General features: G+C 47.7%; 2 protein-coding genes across 2 annotated transcripts in view; one reads left to right on the top strand and one right to left on the bottom strand.

Annotated features, from left to right (window-relative positions):
* The window catches only part of hk2 (hexokinase 2), a 112,109-nt gene extending 111,606 nt beyond the window's left edge, over positions 1–503 (bottom strand). The window contains exon 1 of the mRNA XM_070546383.1: positions 202–503. Coding sequence (XP_070402484.1) covers positions 202–264 — 63 coding nt within the window. The 5' untranslated portion in view covers positions 265–503. The remainder of the gene's footprint in view (positions 1–201) is intronic.
* The window catches only part of LOC139063708 (uncharacterized), a 499,759-nt gene that overhangs the window by 441,370 nt on the left and 35,366 nt on the right, over positions 1–23,023 (top strand). The gene's annotated exons all lie outside the window — the stretch shown is intronic.

The following is a 23,023-nucleotide window of genomic DNA, read 5'->3' as shown; positions in this document are numbered from 1 at the left end:
ATCATAAGAGAGCCTAGATTCTCTTAACTGAGGATTGATGTTTGAGACCACGGGAGAAACCGTTGTGATGCTAGCAGTCTAGCGACTTTTTTGACCCCAGCCGCTTCTTCATAATACCTTTCTCTGGTTACTTTCACGTCGTTTATAAGCTCTATAACCCCAAAACAAACTCACTCGACAGTGTGTCGCATCTCTACTCACTCTATGAGCTGGGTCATCGTGGGCGTTGGTACAACAATTAGACGGAAGACTTGAGGCTAGCATCTTCAGAAGTGATGTATGGCGAAACTGCGTCCTACCGTTTCCTGACTTTCGCTCGCTGATTTGCAAAAAGTTAGTCCACCAAAAGAAACGTTCCTTTAGAAGAGAACAAAATAAGTTCCGTTCTCTTTCTTTACTGTTTATGACTAGGTTCTGGTTTAGAGAGTTGTTGAAGCTTGTGTCGTACTTTGTGTAACAAGAAACTTCCAACTTCCGGACTGTGGCTCGGTAGCTGACGTCTTTTAGAGTGGATGGAGCTGATTGGCTGATAGTGAAAAGCAAAGGCGGTCTCCTCTGCACGTAGGAGGAAATTGCTTAAACACTATTGAAATACTGTTATTTTTATGCGGGTGCACATTTCCAATTAATGTATTTGTAAAATAATAAAAAAGTTATGTTAAAATTTTATAAAATTGTCTCCTCCCTGGACTGCCACCTGTCCGTGGTGGAGGGGTTTGAGTGTCTCAGTTATCCTAGGAGCTAAGTTGTCTGAGGCTTTATGCCTCTGGTAGGATCACCCATGTCAAACAGGTCATAGGTGAGGGATCAGAACTAGTACAGCCCAAAGACTCCCAAATGAAGAAAAGAAACATGGAAACATTGTTTCCTCGCCCGGACGTGGGTCACCGGGACCCTCCTCTGGAGCCAGGGCTCAAGATGACCTGGACCTGGTGGCCGGGCTTTCACCCATGTAATCTGGTCAGGCACAGCTCAAAGAGGAAAAGTGGGTCCCCCTTCCTATGGGCTCACCACTCATGGGAGGGGCCAAAGGTGGGGACCTTGGCGGTCTGACCCTTGGCTACAGAAGCTGGTTTTGGAAAGTGGAATGTCACCTCTCTGGTGGGGAAGGAGCCTGAGTTGGTGTGAGAGGTGGAAAAGTTTTGACTAGATAAAGTTGGACTCACCTCACCTCAATGCATGGCTCTGGCTCCAGAACCAGTTTCTTTGAGAAGGGTTGGATAATCAATTTCCCTCTGGGATTAATAAAGTATTTTTGAATTGAATTGAATTGAATTGAATTGAATACTCTACCACTCTGGAGTTGCTCTTCCTGAGAGACGCTGAGCAGGGGTGGGCATACTAGTTGCCCCCCATCTTGGTGACTGTACGTTAGGGTTTACCTTGGTGAACAAGAGGGTAGCCTCCCACTGACTGTGGTTTGTGCTTATGCACCAAACTACAGTTCAGACTACCCATCCTTTTTGAAGTCCTTTGAGAGGGTGCTGGAGTTGACACCTTCATTCTGCTGGGGGATTCTAATGCTCACATGGGCAATGACAGTAAGACCTGGAGAGGTGTGGCTGGGAGGAACGGCACACCTGATCTAAAATCAAGCAGTGTTTTGTCATTGGACTTCTGTGCTGGTCAAGATAGTCTATAATGAACACCATGTTCAGGCATAAAGGTGTCCATTTGTGCTCTTGGCACCAGGATATCTTAGGCTGCAGCTCAATTGTCGACTTTGTTGTCATTTCATCTGATCAGTGGACACATGTCTTGAACACTCAGGTGAAGAGAAGGGCAGAGCTGTCAATTGACCACTACCTGGTGGTGAGTTGGCTCGGATGGTGGGGGAGGATGCCGGTCAGATCTGGCAGCCCAAACGTATTGCGAAGGTCTGCTAGGAATATTTGGCACCCTCAGGAGGGGAAAGTAGTGCGCTGCCAACACTGTTTATAGTGTGGACGGTGTGCTGTTGACCTCGACACGGCATGTCTTCCAGTGAGGAAGCAGAGTCCGGGGACTTTGGGTTGGACTCTCCAATCTCCAGGACTGAGGTCACAGACAGCTCCTCAGTGGCAAGGCTATGGGGATGGATGAGATCTGCTCAGGGTTCCTTAAGGTTCAGGATACTGTAGGGCTGTGCTGACATGGCTTTGCAATATCACATGGACATCTGGGGCAGTTCCACTGGAATGGCAGACTGGGGTAGTGGTGCCTCTATTTAAAAAGCTGGATCGCAGAGTGTGTTCTAACTACAGGGGGATCACACTCCTGAGCCTCCCTGGTAAAGTCTGTTCATGGATTCAGGAGAAGAGAGTTCATCGGATTGTCGAACCTCAGATTCAGGAGGAACAATGTGGTTTTCCTCCTGGCCGTGGAAAATTGGACCAGCTCTATACCCTTAGGGGTGTCCTGGAGGCTGTGTGGGAGTTTGCAAAGTTTCCATATGTTTTGTGGATTTGGAGAAGGGGTCCGATCACATCCTTCGGGGGGCCGTGTGGAGGGTACTCTGGGAACCAGGTTCTCTGATACGGGCTGTTAGGTCCCATATGACCGATGTCAGAGCTTGGTCCGCATTACCGGCAGTAAGTCGGGTGTTGGTGAGAATTGGACTTTGCCAAGGCCGCCCACTGTCACCGATTCTGTTCCTACCTTTTATGGACAGGATTTCAGGCACAGCCAAGGTGCTGAGGGGATCTGTTTTGGTAACCTGAGGATCAGGTCTCTGCTTTTTGCGGATGATGTGGTCCTGTTGGCTTCATCAGAACGTGATCTCCAGGTTTCGCTGGAGCGGTTCGCAGCCAAGTGTGAAGCAGCTGGGATGAGAATCAGCTCCTCTAAATCCGAGATCATGGTCTTGAGTTGGAAAAGGGTAGAATGTCTTCTCCGGATCAGGGATGAGGTCCTGTCCCAAGTGGAGGAGTTTAAGTATCTCGGGGTCTTGTTCACGAGTAAGGGAAAGATGGAGTGCAAAATCAATAGGCAGATTGGTGCTGCATATGCAGTGATGTGGGCATTGTACCGGTCTGTCGTGGTGAAAAGAGAGCTGAGCCAGAAGACAAAGCTTTCAATTAATCAGTCGATCTACATTCCAACTCTCACCTATGGTCACAAGCTTTGGGTAGTGCCCGAAAGAATGAGATCACTGATACAAGCGTCCAAAATTAATTTTCTCCACAGGGTGTCTGGGTTCTCCCTTAGAGATAGGGTGAGAAGCTCGGTAGTCTGGGAGGGGCTTCTCCTAATCAAGAGGAACCAGTTGAGGTGACTCGTGCATCTGGTTAGGATGCCTTCTGGACACCTCCCTGGTGAGGTTTTCCAGGCACGTCCAACTGGGAGGAGACCTAAAGGAAGACCCAGGACACGCTGGAGGGACTATGTCTCTCAGCTGGCCAGGAAACGCCTTGGGATTTCCCCAGAAGAGCTGGATGAATAAAAATGTATAATATTTCTAAATTTGTTTAAATCCACACGCACTTACAGGTGTGGGTCCTAACATTAGAATATCTTGACAAGGTTTATTTATTTCAGTAATTCCATTCAAAAGTGTAACTTGTATATTAGATTAACTCATTACACACAGATTGATATATTTCAAATGTTTGTTTCTTAAAATTTGATTGTTATAACTGACAACTAACAAGAGTCCCAAATTCTGCTTCTCAGAATAATAGAATATGGAAAAGGTTCAATACTGAAGACCCCCGGGGCCTCACTCTAATGAGCTAATTAATTCAAAACACCTGCAAAAGCCCTTACATGGTCTCTTACCCCGGGTTTCCACAGGAGCCGTCAGCAGCACGTTACTGCAGCAGCACGTCTTGCTCGCGTAAGCTGCTGCTTGGCCCTTCCCACGAGACGCGAAGCAGCAGGGGGGCAGCTGTCACCGACCGAGCACGAAGTCACACGAGTGACTTCGTCAGTAAACACAACAACAAGCAGGAGAAAACTACAACATGGTTTGTGTTTTATGTTCTGTCCGTTTTATAATCGCCAATACGGACCTGAAAAACAAACGAGACCGCTAGCTAGGTGATAACTTCTCACGGAGCCGCACAGTTAGTAACCTTTTTTAAAGTAAAGCAACCGGAAGGCAGTACGTTCTTTATTCTGAAAATCTCAGTAGATTCTCTCCATTTCCGCGTCCGATTTCCTGTCTTTCCTTCCCCAAAAATGTCGAACTTGACCCGTTTCAGAGGCGTCGCGCGTAGAAAATAGAACCGGCGCGTAAAGGCCGCGACATGCTGCTCCTGAGACGCGGCTGACTCGCGCTGCTGACGGCTGCCGACGGCTCCGGTGGAAAAGGTTCTGTTGACCACAGCGGTTCCTATCAGCAGCTGTGACGTGCTGCTGCAGTAACGTGCTGCTGACGGCTGCCGTGGAAAGCCGGGGTCAGTCTAGTTCTGTAGGCTACACAATTATGGGGAAGACTGCAGACTTGGCAGTTGTCCAAAAGTCAACCATTGACACCTTGCACAGGAAGGGGCAAGACACAACAGGTCATTGCCAAAGAGGCTGGCGCTCTGTGTCCAAGCACATTAATAGAGAAGCAAAGGAAAGGACAAGATGTGGTAGAAAATGTGTACAAGCAATAGGGATAGCCACAGCCTGTAGAGGATTGACAAACAAAAGCCATTTAGATATGTGGGGGAGATTCACAAAGAGTTGACTGCACCTGGAGGCCGTGCTTCATGAACCACCACGCACAGACGTTTTCAGATGTCACCATCCTTGTGCCAAGTTACTCTTGAACAAGAGACAACTTCAGAAGTGTTTTGCCTGGGCTAAAGACAATAAGGACTGGATTGATGCTGAGTGGTCCAAAATATTTTTCTCTGATGGAAGTAAATTTTGCATTTCCTTTGGAAATCAAGGTCACAGAGTCTGAAGGAAGAGAGGACAGGCACCAAATCCATGTTGCTTGAGGTCCAATGTAAATTTGGGGTGCCATGTCATCTGCTGGTGTTGGTCCATTGTGTTTCCAAGGTCAACGCAGCCATCTACCAGGACGTTTTTAGAGCACTTCATGCTTCCTGCTGCTGACCAACTTTTTGGAGATGCAGATATAATTTTCCAACAGGACTTGGACTGACATAACTCTTTGGATGAGAAGTGAAATGTTCTCAAGAAGCCAATGAAGTCCAATTGCCTTCATTTGAACCCATTTGGATTACCATGACCTGGATGACTGAGAATCTTCACCAGCATTTCTGCTCTGTTTTTTTTATTTTGTTTTTATTTTTTATTTTTTGCATTGGTCTTGACTGATGTTCTAATATTCTGAGATGCTGAATTTGGGACAGTGGTTGTCCGTTATAATCATCATCACAACCAAAGAAATAAACATTTGAAATAATTCAGTCTGTACTGAAGTCTATGTGTCAATGCAGCTCAGTGGTAGAGTGTCTGCCCTGGGACTGGGAGATTGGAGTTAAATTACCAGTCCGGTCATACCAAAGACTTGATAAAACTGGGACCCAATGCCTCCCTGCTTGACACTCTAGCTTTAAGGGGTTGGATTAGGGCAGTTAAATCATTTAAAAATGTATTTATCTTAATAAAACAAGATATTTATTTTGCTTAAAAATGGCAAGTTGGATACAGCTCAATAATTAAATATGGGGTAAGATATCAAGCTCTAATTACTTATCAAATGATTAAAAAAAAGTGTTGTGGGGATTGGGTCCCGAAGGATGGTGGTTGGTTTGGGAGGAAAGTGCCAAGTATCAACCATAACAAACCTTTCCAGTGTCTCCTCAGGTAAAAATAGATAATCCAATTAAAAATGACATTCTGCTGAGATAGCTCTAATTGACTCCATCAAACCCCTGCAGTAATTGACAAACTGTTCAGAAAGTGAGTCAGTTGGAGTGTCTGAGAAGGCAGTAAAGTTAGGATCAATCAGGGAAATGAGAGAAAATAGAACTTTGGGATTATTTCATGACAGTTTATTATTTTAGCGAGATGCGAGTGTCTAGAATTTCTGACAGCAGAATTGAGGACGTTTAGCTGTGTAAACATTATTTGATGGATGACTGTTTCTTTGTTTTCTCCCGTATCAGCTGTCTTCCTGCATTTTTTTTTTGTTTGTTTATTTGTGTCACGGTCTGCCTCCATCTGCTGTGAGTTTTGGTCAGCGCTGTGTTTACAGGTGGGCGTGGCACTCATCACAGCTGCATGGAGTTTCCACTAATCTGAGCCACCAGGATTTAAGGAGCGATGGGACTCAACTCCAGCGCCGGTCGATACTCTCATATGGGTAGCTTCTAGCCTCCTAAACTGTCCTGGTCCTGGTCCTGGTCCTGGTCCTGGTCCTGGTCCTGGTCCTGGTCCTGGTCCTGGTCCTGGTCCTGGTCCTGCGTTCTGAGCTGATGAGTTTGTTTGTCCTGTTCTGAACCACCTACCTGGTCTGGAGTTGTTTCCCGTCTCACCGCTCAAGGATGCTCAGGTCTCCGATCTCCTCGCCCGCCTGTCTGTCCACGCTCAGCACCATCCTCACCTCTCCAGCCTCTCCCGGTCCGCCTCCGCACAACTTCTGGTCTCTGACCGTAAGAACTCTCAGTCACTCAGTCAGATTCTCCTGGTTCTCTGGTTCCGGTCTCACTTACCTCTCTTATCTTTTATAGATTCCGGTCCCGTCCCGTTCCTGTGTTTCAGACGCAGCGCCTTTAGTTCTAGTTTTGTTCCCTTATTTCTGTTTTAAGAAATAAAACACTTATATTTTTCTTACTCTGTCGTGATTCTTCATGTCCTGGGTGAAAGCTCTTACCCACAGCATGACAATTTGGTAAAATAACGGGAAATGGATTCCAGGTTTTCTGAGGAATTGATTCACTTTTGAATACGACACAGTTAAAACAGGGATAGTGATCACCTCAGACACCCACAGTTGAAATCCCTCTCAATCAAAACAGTGACACACACACACACACACACACACACACACACACACAATAGTAGTCTGACACAGACAAGGCAAAGACAGCAGACACGCCAGAGACCAAGGTCAAGAATGTGTAAGCATGTAATGGTAAATTAACAGCAGTGTAGAGGAGTTTTTTTGGTCTTCTACAGAAAGCACTTAGTTTTATTAAGATGGCAGCAACACACTTTGGTCTTGGCAACATGCAGCTCCTGCACTATTAGAACTATTTCTCTAAAAGCTCTTCGAGAAGCCATGCACAGGATAATTTGATCATTATTTTAACATACAGGTCCTTCTCAAAAAATTTGCATATTGTGATAAAGTTCATTAATTTAATGTACTGATAAACATTAGACTTTCATAAATAAGATTCATTACACACAACTGAAGTAGTTCATGTCTTTTATTGTTTCTAATATTGATGGTTTTGGCATACAGTTCATGAAAACCCCAAAGTTCCTATCTCAAAAAAATAGCATATCATGAAAAGGTTCTCTAAACAAGCTATTAACCTAATCATCTGAATTAACTAATTAACTCTAAACACTGCAAAAGATTACTGAGGCTTTTAAAAACTCCCAGCCTGGCTCACTACTCAAAACCGCAATCATGGGTAAGACTACCAACCTGACTGCTGTCCAGAAGGCCATCATTGACACCCTCAAGCAAGAGGGTAAGACACAGAAATTTCTGAACGAATAGGCTGTTCCCTGAGTGCTGTATCAAGGTACCTCTGTGGGAAGGAAAAAATGTGGCATAAAACGCTGCACAATGAGAAGAGGTGACCGGACCCTGAGGAAGATTGTGGAGAAGGACCGATTCCAGACATTGGGGGACCTGCGGAAGCAGTGGACTGAGTCTGGAGTAGAAACATCCAGAGCCACCGTGTACAGGCATGTGCAGGAAATGGGCTACAGGTGCCGCATTTCCCAGGTCAAGCCACTTTTGAACCAGAAACAATGGCACAAGTGCCTGACCTGGGCCACAGAGAAGCAGCACTGGAGTGTTGCTCAGTGGTCCAAGGTACTTTTTTTGGATGAAAGCAAATTTTGCATGTCATTCGGAAATCAAGGTGCCAGAGTCTGGAGGAAGACTGGGCAGAGGGAAATGCCAAAATGCCTGAAGTCCAGTGTCAAGTACCCACAGTCAGTGATGGTCTGGGGTGCCATGTCAGCTGCTGGTGTTGGTCCATTGTGTTTTATCAAGGGCAGGGTCAATGCAGCTAGCTATCAGGAGATTTTGGAGCACTTCATTCTTCCATCTGCTGAAAAGCTTTATGGGGATGAAGATTTCATTTTTCAGCACGACTTGGCACCTGCTCACAGTGCCAAAACCACTGCTAAATGGTTTACTGACCATGGTATTACTGTGCTCAATTGACCTGCCAACTCTCCTGACCTGAACCCCGTAGAGAATCTGTGGGATATTGTGAAGAGAAAGTTGAGAGACGCAAGACCCAACACTCTGGATGAGCTTAAGGCCACTATCGAAGCATCCTGGGCCTCCATAACACCACAGCAGTGCCACAGGCTGATAGCCTCTATGCTACGCTGCATTGAAGCAGTCATTTCTGCAAAAGGATTCCCGACCAAGTATTGAGTGCATAATTGAACCCAAATATTTGAAGGTTGACTTTTTGTTGTATTAAAAACACTTTTCTTTTATTGGTCTTTTTTGAGATTGGAATTTTGGGTTTTCATGAGCTGTATGCCAAAATCATCAATATTAGAAACAATAAAAGGCTTGAACTACTTCAGTTGTGTGTAATGAATGTAATATATATATGAAAGTCTAATGTTTATCATTACAGTACAGAAAATTGTCACAAGCATGCCGGTGAGTGAAACGGAGGTGAGGATCCACACGCGGGTGAGGAAGGAGGCAGGCAGGCAGACAGGAACATTTAAAACAAGGATTTAATAATGAACATGCAGGACAATGAAAAAATGAGCCAACAAGAGACACAGAACTGAAGGGGTTTAAATACATGAGGGCTGGGAGCTTGGGTGATTGGAAAACGAGAGGCAGGTGGGAGCAATTAACAAAGACACATGACTGAACTGAATGGGGAGACAGGACAGGGCGTGACAGTACCCCCTCTCAAAGGACGGATCCCAGACGCCCATAGGAACACAGAGCAGGGTGGGAGGAGGGGGACCCGGAGGGAGGGCTGAGAGGGACAGAGGGACCGATGGAGAGGAGGCAGGGACCAGTAGAGTCCGGGGGCCTGCGTCTGGGGCAGAGGAGGAGGCGACGTAGGGCTCTGGGGGGTCTGCATCTGTGGCAGAGGAGGAGGCGACGACGGGCTCCTGGGGGCCTGCGTCTGTGGCAGAGGAGGAGGCGACGACGGGCTCTTGGGGGCCTGCATCTGTGGCAGAGGAGGAGGCGACGACGGGCTCTTGGGGGCCTGCGTCTGTGGCAGAGGAGGAGGCGACGACTGGCTCTTGGGGGCCTGCGTCTGTGGCAGAGGAGGAGAGGACAACGGGCTCTGGGAGGCTCGCGCCTGGCGAGGGCAGGACCGGCAGTGACCGGAGGCAGAGACGCTGCAGGAGACGTCCTTGACTTCTGGACTGGCGGCGTCTACATCGGCCTCTGGACTGGAGGCGGCGGCGGCGGCCTCTGGGCTGGAGGTGGCGGCGTCGTCCTCTGGGCTGGAGGCGGCGGCGTCGACCTCTGGGCTGGAGGCGGCGGTGTCGACCTCTGGGCTGGAGGCGGCGGCGTCGACCTCTGGGCTGGAGGCGGCGGCGTCGACCACTGGGCTGGACTGGGGGCGACGTCGACCATTGGACTGGAGGAGGAGCCGTCAACCACTGGACTGGAGGAGGAGCCGTCGACCACTGGACTGGAGGAGGAGCCGTCGACCACTGGACTGGAGGAGGAGATGTCGGACTGGAGGAGACGTCGACCTCTGGGCCGGAGGTGGGGTCGACCACAGGACTGGAAGGGGCGTCGACCACAGGACTGGAGGCATCGACTTCTGAACACGAGGAGGCGTCAACTTCTGAACATGAGGAGGCGTCGACTTCTGAACACTAGGAGGCGTTGACTTCTGAACACTAGGAGGCGTTGACTTCTGAACACTAGGAGGCGTTGACTTCTGAACACTAGGAGGCGTCGACTTCTGAACACTAGGAGGCGTCGACTTCTGAACACCAGGAGGCGTCGACTTCTGAACACTAGGAGGCGTTGACTTCTGAACACTAGGATGCGTTGACTTCTGAACACTAGGAGGCGTTGACTTCTGAACACTAGGAGGCGTTGACTTCTGAACACTAGGAGGCGTCGACTTCTGAACACTAGGAGGCGTCGACTTCTGAACACCAGGAGGCGTCGACTTCTGAACACCAGGAGGCGTCGACTTCTGGACACGAGGAGGTGTCGACTTCTGGACACGAAGGGGCATCGACTTCTGGACACGAAGGGGCATCGACCTCAGGGCTGGGGGCATCGACCTCCGTCGACTTCTGGTCCGGGGCGTCGACTTCTGGTCCGGGGGCGTCGACTTCTGGACCGTTGGCTTCTGGACCACCAGCTTCTGAACTGCCGGCTTCTGGACCGCCGGCTTCGGGAGTGGAGGAGGAGCTGCTGTAGACGGGACCGCTTCCTTGACTGGAGCCGCCGGACTGGGCTCTGACATCTGGACAGGCCGGCCTGGGGGAAGAGCCTCTTGGGTCACCGCTGGAACTGGAGCTGACTGAACTGGTGGCGCCGGTAACTGGGAGAGCAGGGAGGATAGATTGTCCAGCTGGAGCTCCTGGAGACTGAGGCTCTGATGGAGTTGGGCCAGCTCAGCTTGGAGACCGACAAGCTCTGCTGGGTGGACTGCAGGCTCGATCCTTTGGCCTGGAGACGAGGGAGCTGCTGACTGGGCCGAAACCTTCTCCTGGTGATTCGGGGAGGATAGAGTGTGCAACTGGAACTCCTGGAGGCTGACGAGCTGACGGATCCGGCCAAGCTCCGCCTGGAGGCCGGCGAGCTTTGTCTGCTGGGCTGTAGGCGTGGTCCCTTCACCTGCAGATGACAGAGGCGCTGACTGGACCGGAGGTGGGACCGCAGATCTGATTGGGGGCGGGTCCAAGCTGGCGGGCCAAGCTGGGGCAGCGGCGAGCTCGCGGCTCCGTCCTGGGACAAGGGGTGACGGTGGAGCCCGGCATCCTTCCCAACGCCATGGGCCAACTCCGGGGGAGCACACAGCCAGTCTGGTGCCCACATAGCAGGAGTGGTCCATCTGCACCTCCCCGTCCAACTCTCCATCTGGCTCCGGGAGGGTGGAGAGGATTGCTGAGGCCCGGGTTCTGCGGCGGCGTCCGCGGCGATGCGACGCCGGAGGAAGAGGAGCTGGCCGGTGGTACGCGGCGAGAAACTGGAGCAGGTACTCCCAAGATATAACCTCCCCGCTGGATCCTTCTGTGGGTTGGCTCATTCTGTCACAAGCATGCCGGTGAGTGAAACGGAGGTGAGGATCCACACGCGGGTGAGGAAGGAGGCAGGCAGGCAGGCAGACAGGAACCTTTAAAACAAGGATTTAATAATGAACACGCAGGACAATGAAACAATGAGCCAACAAGAGACACAGAATTGAAGGGGTTTACATACATGAGGGCTGGGAGCTTGGGTGATTGGAAAACGAGAGGCAGGTGGGAGCAATTAACAAAGACACATGACTAAACAGAATGGGGAGACAGGACAGGGTGTGACAAAAATAATGAACTTTATCACAATATGCAATTTTTTTGAGAAATACCTGTAGAAACACATTTCAAAATGGCCAAGTATACTGAGTTCTGTTGTTAACTAAGGTAATGACTGGTAAACTTTTAAGGTAGACTCATTATGATAGGTAATTTTAGATTCATCCCATATTACCTTAAAGGACGACACACACAGAGAGAGTGAGATTATTTGTAATGTCCATGAATCGTCATGCGAGAGCTGGGCGCAGAAACCCCTCCATGGAGCTAACCATCCCCCCTCTGTTCCTGGGGAAAGCCTTCAGGTCATCCCCGGCATCTCCACCAAATGTTAAGTAATTACATGTGGGGTAATATTTAATCTCCATAACCCTGGAACCTGAAATAACACACATGACAATAAGGGAGACATTTTACCCTGAGTCCCCAAAATAATGGAGAGTTAACGCAGGGAAAAACCTCCTCCGAGGCTTTTCCCCCGTCACTCCCATTTGCTCCCAGTTCGTCAGGGGCTTTATTCACAAAGGACGGAGGAGAAGGCGGGCCTTCTCAGGTTACAGAGGTACAGAGGTTTCCTTGGAAATCTACAATCAACATCCTGGAAATCCACAATCAACATCCTTGACTGCAAACAAGCTTCTCTGCTCAACCTTTCATAAACAGCCACAGTTGGCAAACACAAGAGATTCATGAAGTGTTAATAACACAAAATGGGCATCTTTTAGGCCTCAAAAAGGTACAATTATAAAAATACCCAACACATTAAGTAGCACACTTTTTAATAGGAGTTTCGGTGGGTTGATACATTTTCTCAGCAGTGAGACAAACAACATGAACTTTATTCATCTCTCTTTACAAATGGTGTTTTTATTCTGGTGAAACAAGAACTGTATGTGCTTGTTGACTGTCATCATCTTTAGATTTGTACCACAAAAGTCCCTCCATAAGCTCCAGTTGGTCCAGAACTCAGCTGCACACATCATTTCCAAGTCCTCAGCGAGTCACCACATCAGCCCTGTCCTCCAGAAGCTTCACTGGCTTCCTGTAAAACAATGCATTTAATTCAAATTCCTTCTTCTCTCCGTTAAAGCCATCCATAACCCCTATACCTGTCTGACCTCTCTCACATTGTCTCATCCATCCTTTCCCGCAGATCATCATCCTACACCAACGTCTCTGTTCCATTTTTCTGTCTCAGATAGGGGAGCAGAGCTTTCTGCTCTTCTCCTCGTCTCTGGAAATCTCTCTCTCAATCCATCCATAACTGACTCGCTCTCTACGGTTAAAGCTAGACTTTAAACCCACCTGTTTCAGACTGCCTACTGCATGTAACACCTTTTCCAACTGCACTGATTTTATTATCTAGTTTGTATTTTTAATGCTTCTATGTTTACTGTTTTTAAACGTAGTTTCTTTGTTGTTTGTTTTATTGCTATTAAGTGTCCTTGTGTTTCTTGAAAGGTGCTTACAAATAAAATGCATCATTATTATTTTATTATTATTAATAGCATTATTATTATTATTATTATTATTATTATTATTATTATTATTATTATTGAACGTGTCTGTTGATAAAATGTCTCTAAATTTTAAGGCACTTAATTTTCTTATGGTCAAATGTTTCTAACTCTGCCTCTGGGTGCCAAACTGGCTAACTAGGAAAAGCCATGGAAGGTCACTGAGATCCATATATTTTTCCTTGGCATTGTCTTGACCTTGCTTTGGCTCTGGTAGTATCTGAAACCTGGGAAACCCCAAAACAACCTCCAGCTGTGTTGAGGTGGCCTGCATATCTAACCCTTGAGCCTGAGTGCATCAGTGGATCTACCATGAGAGCGTGCTTTCATTTCTGCAGCATTAAACCATAAATGATAAGATAAGAGAGCTCATGCATCTGAACAGAGTGACGATTAAATGAAAATCAGAAAACTTTTATTTGTTGTTTGAAATCAAATATTAGAAAGTTAAACAACTGGCTCCTGTTGAACGTTCCGATTATGTCACAGTCCTCAGTGACTAATTTTGTGTGTTTGGATTTATTTTAATGTTGTTTCCTTAAATCATTAAATGGTCTCAATCCTTGCTGTTCCTTAGATTAGATGTTGTAATGTTATGATGCAGATGATCAAAGTTAAATGAAACGGATTATAGTTGTATGGTTAACTTTAGACAATGAAGAGTTTGCTTTTTAAAAACTTTTCTTTTTTTCATATTTCTGGCTTTATAGTTTATTATAATCTTAAATATTTCATTTTTTTTTTTGTATATTAAGGGCTTTGTTCTTAGACTGCAGCTTGTTACCACCCAGTTTAGTGACATAAGTAAGAGGCATCCTCTCCTTTGTGGAACCATAGCTTTCTCTTGTCAGGGGAACTATTTTATAACAAGAACCAGGATAGCGGCAGGGGCGGCGTTAGGCCCGGCTACTTGGGCTCAAGCCCCGAATGTTTTATGAAAAGCCCCGGATCTCAAACGTGGAAGTAACATGCAGTACCAAAGTCCAACAGAGAGGGAGCAGCTGGCAGTAGTTTGTATACAGCCTGCCTGAGCCTCCACCACTGAAGAAGAAGCCCTTCAGCAGCCGGCTTCTTCTACACTCTCTGCCTGAAACGCATGAGTGAAGATGGACATAAGGACGTTTTTAGACCAAAAGTACAACGACAGAACCCCAGCCTTGATGAGACTGGTGTTGACTCAGGTTTGTGAGTCTTATTTGAAAATATTTGTTGTGCTGCTGGTTTGCCTAAAGTTAGCTTACTATCAGGTAAAGTTGTTGGAGAAAGAAAGGGAATATTTACTATCATCTCACACTAAACACTAACAGGAACAATACTCTGTCCTGAATATGCTTAATATGTAGCTTCAGATTAAAAATTATGTGGTGCAAGACAAATATATATGATGTTGACTAGTGTGTGTCGTGTGTGTGTGTGTGTGTGTGTGTGTGTGTGTGTGTGTGTGTGTGTGTGTGTGTGTGTGTGTGTGTGTGTGTGTGTGTGTGTGTGTGTGTGTTAAGCCCCAGATCTTCTTCAGTCCTAAATCCGCCCCTGGATAGTGGTGTAGGATTCTCATTTTAAACTTCTTAGAATTGATGTTATGATGATACATTTTTTGTTTTAATTACTTTAGAACAAGGTCTGCTTGTAGGGGCCTATGGGGACCGCTGGGAATCTGGACTAGCACCCAGTGGCAAGCTGGTTACTGTCATGGTTCTGCTGTTTGTCTCATCATGTTTTGCTCCTATGAGCTTGTTGCAGGTGGGCGTGTCGGAGAGTTTCAGCTGTGGCTGATTGTCCCATCAGCAAGGCCAGGGGGTTTAAGGAGTGGTGTTGCCACACTTCAGCGCCGGTTGATACTCTCATGTTGGGTAACCTCCAGCCTCGTCCTGTCCCAGTCGGATCGTTACGTAACTTTGGTGATTTTGTCTTGTTCTTGTACAGCCTTCCTTGTTCACAGAGTACCCATCCTGGATCCTAGTCTCAGTCCCAGCCTGTCTGAAGTGTGTCTGTCTCAGCGTCACTCACCTCCCCTGGCCGCCTGCGCCCCACCATCCACCTGCCCTGGATTCTCCTCCACTACAAACCATTCACAGCAGCCCGACCCATCTCAGACCAGACCTGACCAGCCTCCCCCTCCAGCCCTTTCTCAGTCCCCGCATCATAAGACCAATCCATTTTCTATTTACTTCCCCCTGGTTCTCAGATTCCTGGTTCTTACCCCATTTGTTCTTTGTTTGAGATTTGGAGTTTTCATCCTGTCCCATTTAAGGAACAGCGTTCTCAGTTTCCCTTTACTTTCCTTTAAAATAAACTTTTTTGAAGATCTTACCTGTTTTCCATGTGTGATTCTTTCATGTGGGTCAGGAGGCTTCTACCCATCATGACAGTCACAAGATGTGCCCTATAAGATAGATAGTAAAAGTGTCATGTCCTCCTCTGGAATGAAATCCTGGGAGGATGATTTATCCACCCAAGTCCTTAAACGTGATTGGATGAAATTTTGACCTAATGCTGACGGGGCCTCTAAAACCCCCAATCATGGATACAAAGATGTGAATTTTGTGATAGAAGCTTATTTGACACAAATTACTAGCCACAAAGTGGGCAGTGCAACAGATCCTTTTTGCTCGTTTAGTTCCCCTGGGGATCTGGGCTCGTTTATTCAGGTTGTGTGGAAGTGTGCTAGTGTTCAGCATCTCTGGGTTAAAGTGCTTCAATGTAATCTTGTTGTAGGTGGTGTCCCTCTCCCCTTGAATCCTGGGTTTTCTCTTGTTAAATGATGACTCATAGTTATCACATATGGAGAAAACCTGCAGGATCTGGCTTGCAGGACTGATTGTAATGAAGAAAATCATAGCTCAAAAATGGAGACTCATCATTTTGTGTTCTGGCTTTAAGTATACGAACACTGCCTAAATGGAAGTATCATTAGCAAGGATCAATTTTGTATTTTAAGGGCTTCATTCTCACACTGCAGGTTGTCTTATGCATCATGGGTTATATAAAGAATGGAGCTTCACTCTTTTGTAAAATAAAATATATGTTTGAATATAAATGAGGTAAACCTCTTAGTGGTTTACAAATCTTTCATATCTGCCTCTAAAAATGACAGGAAAATACTGTACATCACTTTTTCTTAAATGTTGTTTTGTCTGATAGATTTTCTCACACAGAGGCAGATCCATTTTTTATTATAGACAACTAATTTTCCTATGACAGACTTTACTCTGTGAATCATTAGATTAGCTAAATAATTTCTTATCAGTCTCTTTTTCTGTTGTGTTTGCAATGACCTTAAAATGTGCTTGATGCTGAAAAACATTGTGAAAAATAACTCATGGAAGAAGAAAACTGACTGAAAACAGCTAATCATTCTAGTATTCTGAGAAGTACCCCAGGACATTCTGGGAATAGTCTAATTTTATTGGTTTTCACCATTCAGCTGCTGTACAACTGACAATATAAATCAAGGAGGTTCATTAATATGGTAAGCCATTGCAAAAATAAAAATAAGTGGATATTCTGTTCATAATAGAAAAATAAAGTGAATGTCACCTGAGACCCTCGTGCATCTCCCAACACATCCCAGTTTGTGTGACTGGCTGGAAATAATTACTTTGAAATCCTCATAAAGGATAAAAAAAACATTAGACTAGGATAAACAAACAAGAAGCTGATGTTAGGGTGACACAATCTGAATGTAACGGAACGGAATGACTTATTTTTCCCTTCTTTGTTCAAGACTAGTCTGTATGAGACATAATTCAAGGTCTCATGCATTCCTTCTAACCTGCTTATTTTCAGCTCAACAGAAGAACAAAGAATGAACTATTTTCTTTTAATTAATCAAAGAACTCTATTTTAATTAAGCTAATCCTTCAAAGTGTTAGTCAATATAATAAGATGTGACCGACCTTTGAATCAAAATATTAATTAATTTATTATGATCCTATAGAATATAATAAGTAATGTGGCTTTAAGTGTTCCAACAGCACTCATTTCACGTAGTGTTAAAAAGACATAACACATTCCTTTCACTGATCCAATCAGACTCTTACAAATCTGGCGGGGGTGTGGTTCTGATGGTGTTTGGTAATTTTCATTTGACAATAAACCATAACATCCAAAGTATAAAACTATGCCACGTCAGCTTTAACGCCAGTTCAAAGCGTTCCAGAGAAAGTGACGGAGCGGCCAATCCTGATCTAAACTCTTTAACCGAAAGAACAAGGACAAGCTGAAAAATCCAGTCGCTATACCAACCAGCGGCAACAGCTCCTTTCAGAATAAAAGCTCCACCTTCCGGACCCAGGCTTGGGTCTGACCAGACGCCAATAAACATGTCGTGTGCCCGGAAGTAACTCAAGACGGGTTTGGTCGGAACCGCAGCTTTTCCATACCGGCTCGGTTCCAGAGAGGGTTCACTGGACCTCGATATTCCTGATCTACAGAGGACTTCCACCGAAGGCAAGGTAGACTGGCATGATGGTGTCTCATGTGTTTCTGAAGCTAACCAAAGCTTAATGCAAAACAACATCTTCAGTTCCCGTCAGAACAATCACTTCTTCGGATTTGCTGGTTCTGGTTTACATCACACGTCATCCATTCACCGTCTCATACATTTTTAGTTGCACTATACATTTAGTTTTAAAATCAGTCTAGTTTAGTTTGTTAGTAATAAAATTCTTAACTTTTAAACTTGACTCTCTATTCTGTTGTCTCTGAGTGAATACATAACGGTTACCTAATCTCTGCAATAAAAAGATCCAATCTTCTGGTTTAAATAACCCTCGATCCGTAAGGTGGATTCTATATTTCCTATGGAATCTCACGCCTTATGGCTCATTAAAAAACTGTAATCTATTTAATTACAGATGCCATTAGGGACTGTGTGTGTGTGTGTGTCCCTGTGGTCAGACCCAACGACCCCTACTGACTATGCTTGGGCTCATGGGGGCTGAATAAGTCAACCATATGGGTGAAGCTAGGGATGCACCGATCAGGTTTTTTGCTGCCGATCACCGATACCGATATCAAAGAATGCTGATCACCGATACCGATCACGTGGATCGGCCAGAAATTTTCCACAACATTATAATGAGTGCTACAAACTACATAATCTGGGAATAAAAGAAATGTAACCTAATCTAAAATGGTCTGTATTAGGGTTGTCACGGTGTGAAAATTTAACCTCACGGTTATTGTGACCAAAATTACCACGGTTTTCGGTATTATTGCGGTATTTTTTTTAAACGTGCTACATTTTCACACAATTAAATAAACCCTGTATGTCAGGAAATATTGTCCTCAGTTTGTGTCTAAATTTTGCCTAAAATGTGTTATTTTGTAATTATGTTGTTTATTTGTTTACATTTTTTCCCTTTAGTCTTTAAAATACCAATATTTGCCCATAAGTTCTTATTTTATGTCTGTTTGATGTCATCATTTAAAAATATTAGATCAGATGATACTCAGTACTCAAGTAGCCTTCTAATCAGATACTTTTTTTTTTACCCTTACTTGAGTAAAAAACCCTATATCAGGAAATTATTGTCCTCTGTTTGTGTCCTTCCAGTGAGCTTTGCAGATTTGGGAAAATATCATCAGGCAGTAATCATTGTTGAATTCATAATTATTCTCGGAGAGAGGCCAACTCTTATCTGCCGCTGGGAGCCCCATAATGCACAGCGTCATTTCAACATGGGGGTGTCCGCGACACGGTTTATATGCAGGTAGCGGAGCTGCGGCTGCTTTATATAGCGACTCGTTGCATTCTCCCTCAAGCCAAATCCTTGGATCACGTATTTTAGCTAAAACGCTAACGTTAACTTGCCTTGCGTTGACTGCAGTGTTGTGGGTGATGGTCACGCAGATGTATCATGAGATTTGAAGCGTTGCTTCCTTTCACAGACTCTTTTTCTGCACGTGCTGCAAACAGGATAGCCGCCCATCTTCTATAAACTCCCTCGGCATTCTTCAAATATCTAAAAGATGCCCGTATTTCCCACTTTGTCTTCTTTGAGGGATAATAAATGTCCTCCTGAGCGCTGCCGTCTCGCTTCAAGAAAGTTTTGGTCGTAAACAACAAAGCGTGCATGTTCTGCCGGCAACTTCAGCCTGTCAGAACCCAAGCCCCCAGACCGGCCTCTCCCAGCTAACCGGCCTCCATCTTGGACCACATTTCCCAGCATGCTCCTCGCGGGAACTCCCGGCATTCTCCCAGTCACACCCAAGCCTATATATGGAAGACGCCGCACCGGCTCTTCACTCAGTCATCGTTTCATTTAAACCCATGATCAGAGTTCTCTACCAAATAATCCAGTCATCAAACATCCTTACCAAGCTCAATTCCCAGTACCCAGTCGACCATCGTGACAGGATGACTGAGTCCGTAGATCCAGCAGAGTTCGAGCGCATTAAAAGAAAGATGGAGCAAATGGAGAATGAACTCATTCAGCTCCACACCCTGATCGATCGGCTCAACACCAAACAAGACTCCCAGACCGATCTCATCCTGCAATTATCCACAGCCCTCCATGGTCTCCAGCAGCAAGCCCTCGCTCAACCAACAGAAGGGCCGCACTTCATTCTCCCGGAGAGGTGGAATGGAGAGACGGGGAGCCCAGATGGTCTGCTCGCCACCCTTGACATGCAGTTTGAGTGCCAGCCAGGACGCTTCCCCTCTGCGCGCTCCCTGTTCTCCGGACGCGCGGCTGAGTGGGCCGCTGCGCTTTATAATTCAAGTCACCGGCTTGCAATGACTATGCTGCTTTTGTGTCCGCCCTCAGAAAGACTTTTGTTCCACCCAGCAGCGAAGGGGGAGCAGAAGCACAACTCCTAAAGCTCCGCCAGCGGGAGCGCGCGGTGTGCGCTTATGCATCGGAGTTCCACACCATCTCCACCAAGCTGCAGTGGGATGACTCTGCCCTCCGAGCCGTCTTTTTGGAAGGACTGGCGACCTACATCCGTGACGAGATGGCGGGAAAGGAATTGCCCCAGACCCTGGATGAAGTGGTCCATCTGGCGCTGCGCATCGATCAGCGGGTTCTGGTGTGGCCCAAGCCCTTCACTCGCCCATCCAGGGTGCCTGGACCTCTTCCTCGTTCCCCCACGCCTGCTCCCGGACCCGCTTCTAGTGATGAGCCTATGCAATTAGGCCACCTTCCTCCAGAGGAGAGACAGCGACAGTGGCATGAGGGTCTCTGTGCCTATTGTGGCTCCTCCCACCACAGACGCCTGAACTGTCCATTACATTTGGGAAACGAAGGAACCCACTGAGTATCGGGGTTGCTCAGCCTGGGTCACCTTCAGCCCCTGCCTCTTTAAATCGACTCCTTCTTCATGTCACCCTCCTTCATGGTGAGACCTCACTCCAGATGCACGCACTGGTGGACTCAGGGGCCGCTGACAATTTTATGGACATGGATCTGGCTAAGCGCCTACGGATCCCCATGACCCCCTTGGAGAGAGTTGTGCCAGTGACCTCGGTGGACGGTAGGACCCTCCAACCCTATCCGGTCCAAAACCTAACCCAGCCACTCCAGATGATCGTCCAAGGCCACCGAGAGACCCTCCAGTTCCTGATCATATGTGCTCCCTCCTCTCCTCTAATCCTGGGATTTCCCTGGCTCCGTCTCCATGACCCCCGGATTTCCTGGTCCCAGGGCCGCCTTTTGGAATGGGGGACCCAGTGCCAGGCCCACCTCTCTCCTCCTCCATCCATGCCAGACCGCCCGGACGGTGACCCTGGCCCAACACCGCCCAATCTGCCACTGCCCTACCGGGACCTGGCTGCGGTGTTCGACAAGCGGCACGCCACCACACTGCCGCCTCACCGCCCGTACGACATGGAAATCAAGCTGCAACCAGGAACCAGTCCACCCCGAGGGCACCTTTGTTCTCTCTCTCCCGCCGAGTCCAGAGCCATGGAGGATTATATCGACCCGGCCCTCCAGCAGGGTTTCATCTGACCTTCCTCCTCCCCGGGTGCCGCAGGCTTCTTCTTTGTCAGGAAAAAGGAGGGTGATCTCCGCCCCTGTATCGATTACCGAGGTCTGAACAAAATCACAGTCAAAGACCATCATCCTCTGCCGCTCCTCACATCTGCCCTGGACGCCATCTCCCAGGCGCGGATCTTCACCAAACTGGACCTCCGGAGCGCCTACAATCTGGTCCGTATTAAAGCTGGAGATGAGTGGAAGACCGCGTTCATCACACCCACCGTTCATTGGGAGTACCAGGTCATGCCCTTCGGGCTGTGCAATAGCCCCGCCGTTTTTCAATGCCTCATAAACGATGTCCTCCGCGACATGTTGGGACGGTGGGTATTTGCCTACCTGGACGTCATCCTGATCTACTCCAAGTCAGAGGCCGAACACCTCCACCATGTCCGCGCGGTTCTAACCCGGCTCCTGGACAATAACCTGTTCTGTAAGCTCTAGAAGTGCTCCTTCCACCAGCTGTCCGTATCTTTCCTGGGCTACATGATTTTGGATAAAGAACTAACCATGGACCCTCAGAAAGTCCAGGCGGTGAGAGACTGGCCCCTCCCAACAAGCCTGAAACAACTGCAGAGTTTTCAGGGTTTCTGCAACTTTTACCACCGTTTTATTAAGGACTTAAGCACCATTGTGGCACCTCTCACTTCTCTCACCCGTCCAAGCCCTCCCGGCCAACCGTTCCGGCTGACTCCAGATGCCGTTCGGGCCTTCCAATACCTAGTCGCCCGTTTCACGTCGGCTCCTATCCTCCTCCATCCAGATCATGCAGTCCCCTTTGTGGTCGAGGTTGACGCCTCGGATGTCGGCGCCGGTGCCATCTTGTCCCAAGCCGGGCCCGACGACAGGCTTCATCCCTGCGCCTACTTCTCCAGGAAATTATCCACCACCCAGCAGAAGTACAGCGTAGGGGATCGCGAGCTGCTGGCCATAAAATGGGCATTGGAAGAATGGAGGCAGTGGCTTCTGGGCACCACTTAGCCGTTCACCATCTGGACGGACCACCAGAACCTGACTCACATCAGATCAGCCAAGCAGCTCAATCCTCGCCAGGCCCGCTGGGCCCTCTTCTTCGAGCCCTATGAGTTCCATCTCGCCTACAGCCCAGGGACAATGACCCAGAAGGCATACACCCTTTCCCGCCAGTTCACACATCCAACGCCCACGTCCGAGCCGGCACCTATCCTCCCCGAGCACCGTTTCTTGGCCTACCTGAGGTGGCCACTGGAGGAGTCTATCCAAAACGCCCTCCGAGACGATCCCGCACCTTCAGTGACCCCCGCGGGTCGGCTCTACGTCCCCACGGCCTGTCGCAGCAAGGCATTGTCCTGGGCCCACTCATCATGCCTGTCTGGCCACGCGGGCTTCTCAAGAACTCTTAGGTTCCTCAAACAAGCTCTCTGGTGGCCACGTATGGAGAGGGATGTAAAGGACTATACGAGCGCCTGTGACATCTGCGCCCGCTCCAAGACATCCAACCAGGCCTCGGTTGGTACCCTCAGACCTCTTCCGGTACCCAGCCACCCCTGGTCCCAGGTCACTGACCAGTTTTCTAAGGCTGTTCACTTCATCGCCCTTCCGTGCCTCCCCTCGGCCCGACGCACAGCTGAGTTGTTCCTGGAGAATGTGGTGCGTCTCCATGGGCTTCCTGCCGACGTGGTCTTGGACCGTGGTCCCCAGTTCACGACCCGGTTCTGGAGGGCTATTTGTCATCTGTTGGGAGCATCAGTCAGCCTATCTTCGGGCTATCACCCGCAGAGCAACGGCCAAACGGAGCGGGCAAACCAACAACTGGGTCGGTACCTCCGCTGCGTTGTCTCGGCCCAACCCTTGCAGTGGCCTAAGTACCTCCTCTGGGCTGAGTTATCCCACAATCTCCACACCTCCTCGGCCACTCTGATGTCCCCGTTCGAAGTCTGCTATGGC

Source organism: Nothobranchius furzeri, chromosome 17 (genome assembly GCF_043380555.1).
Source record: "Nothobranchius furzeri strain GRZ-AD chromosome 17, NfurGRZ-RIMD1, whole genome shotgun sequence".
Taxonomy (NCBI): domain Eukaryota; kingdom Metazoa; phylum Chordata; class Actinopteri; order Cyprinodontiformes; family Nothobranchiidae; genus Nothobranchius; species Nothobranchius furzeri.
Note: the sequence above shows the minus strand (reverse complement) of the source record. Positions and strands in the feature narration are given on the sequence as shown.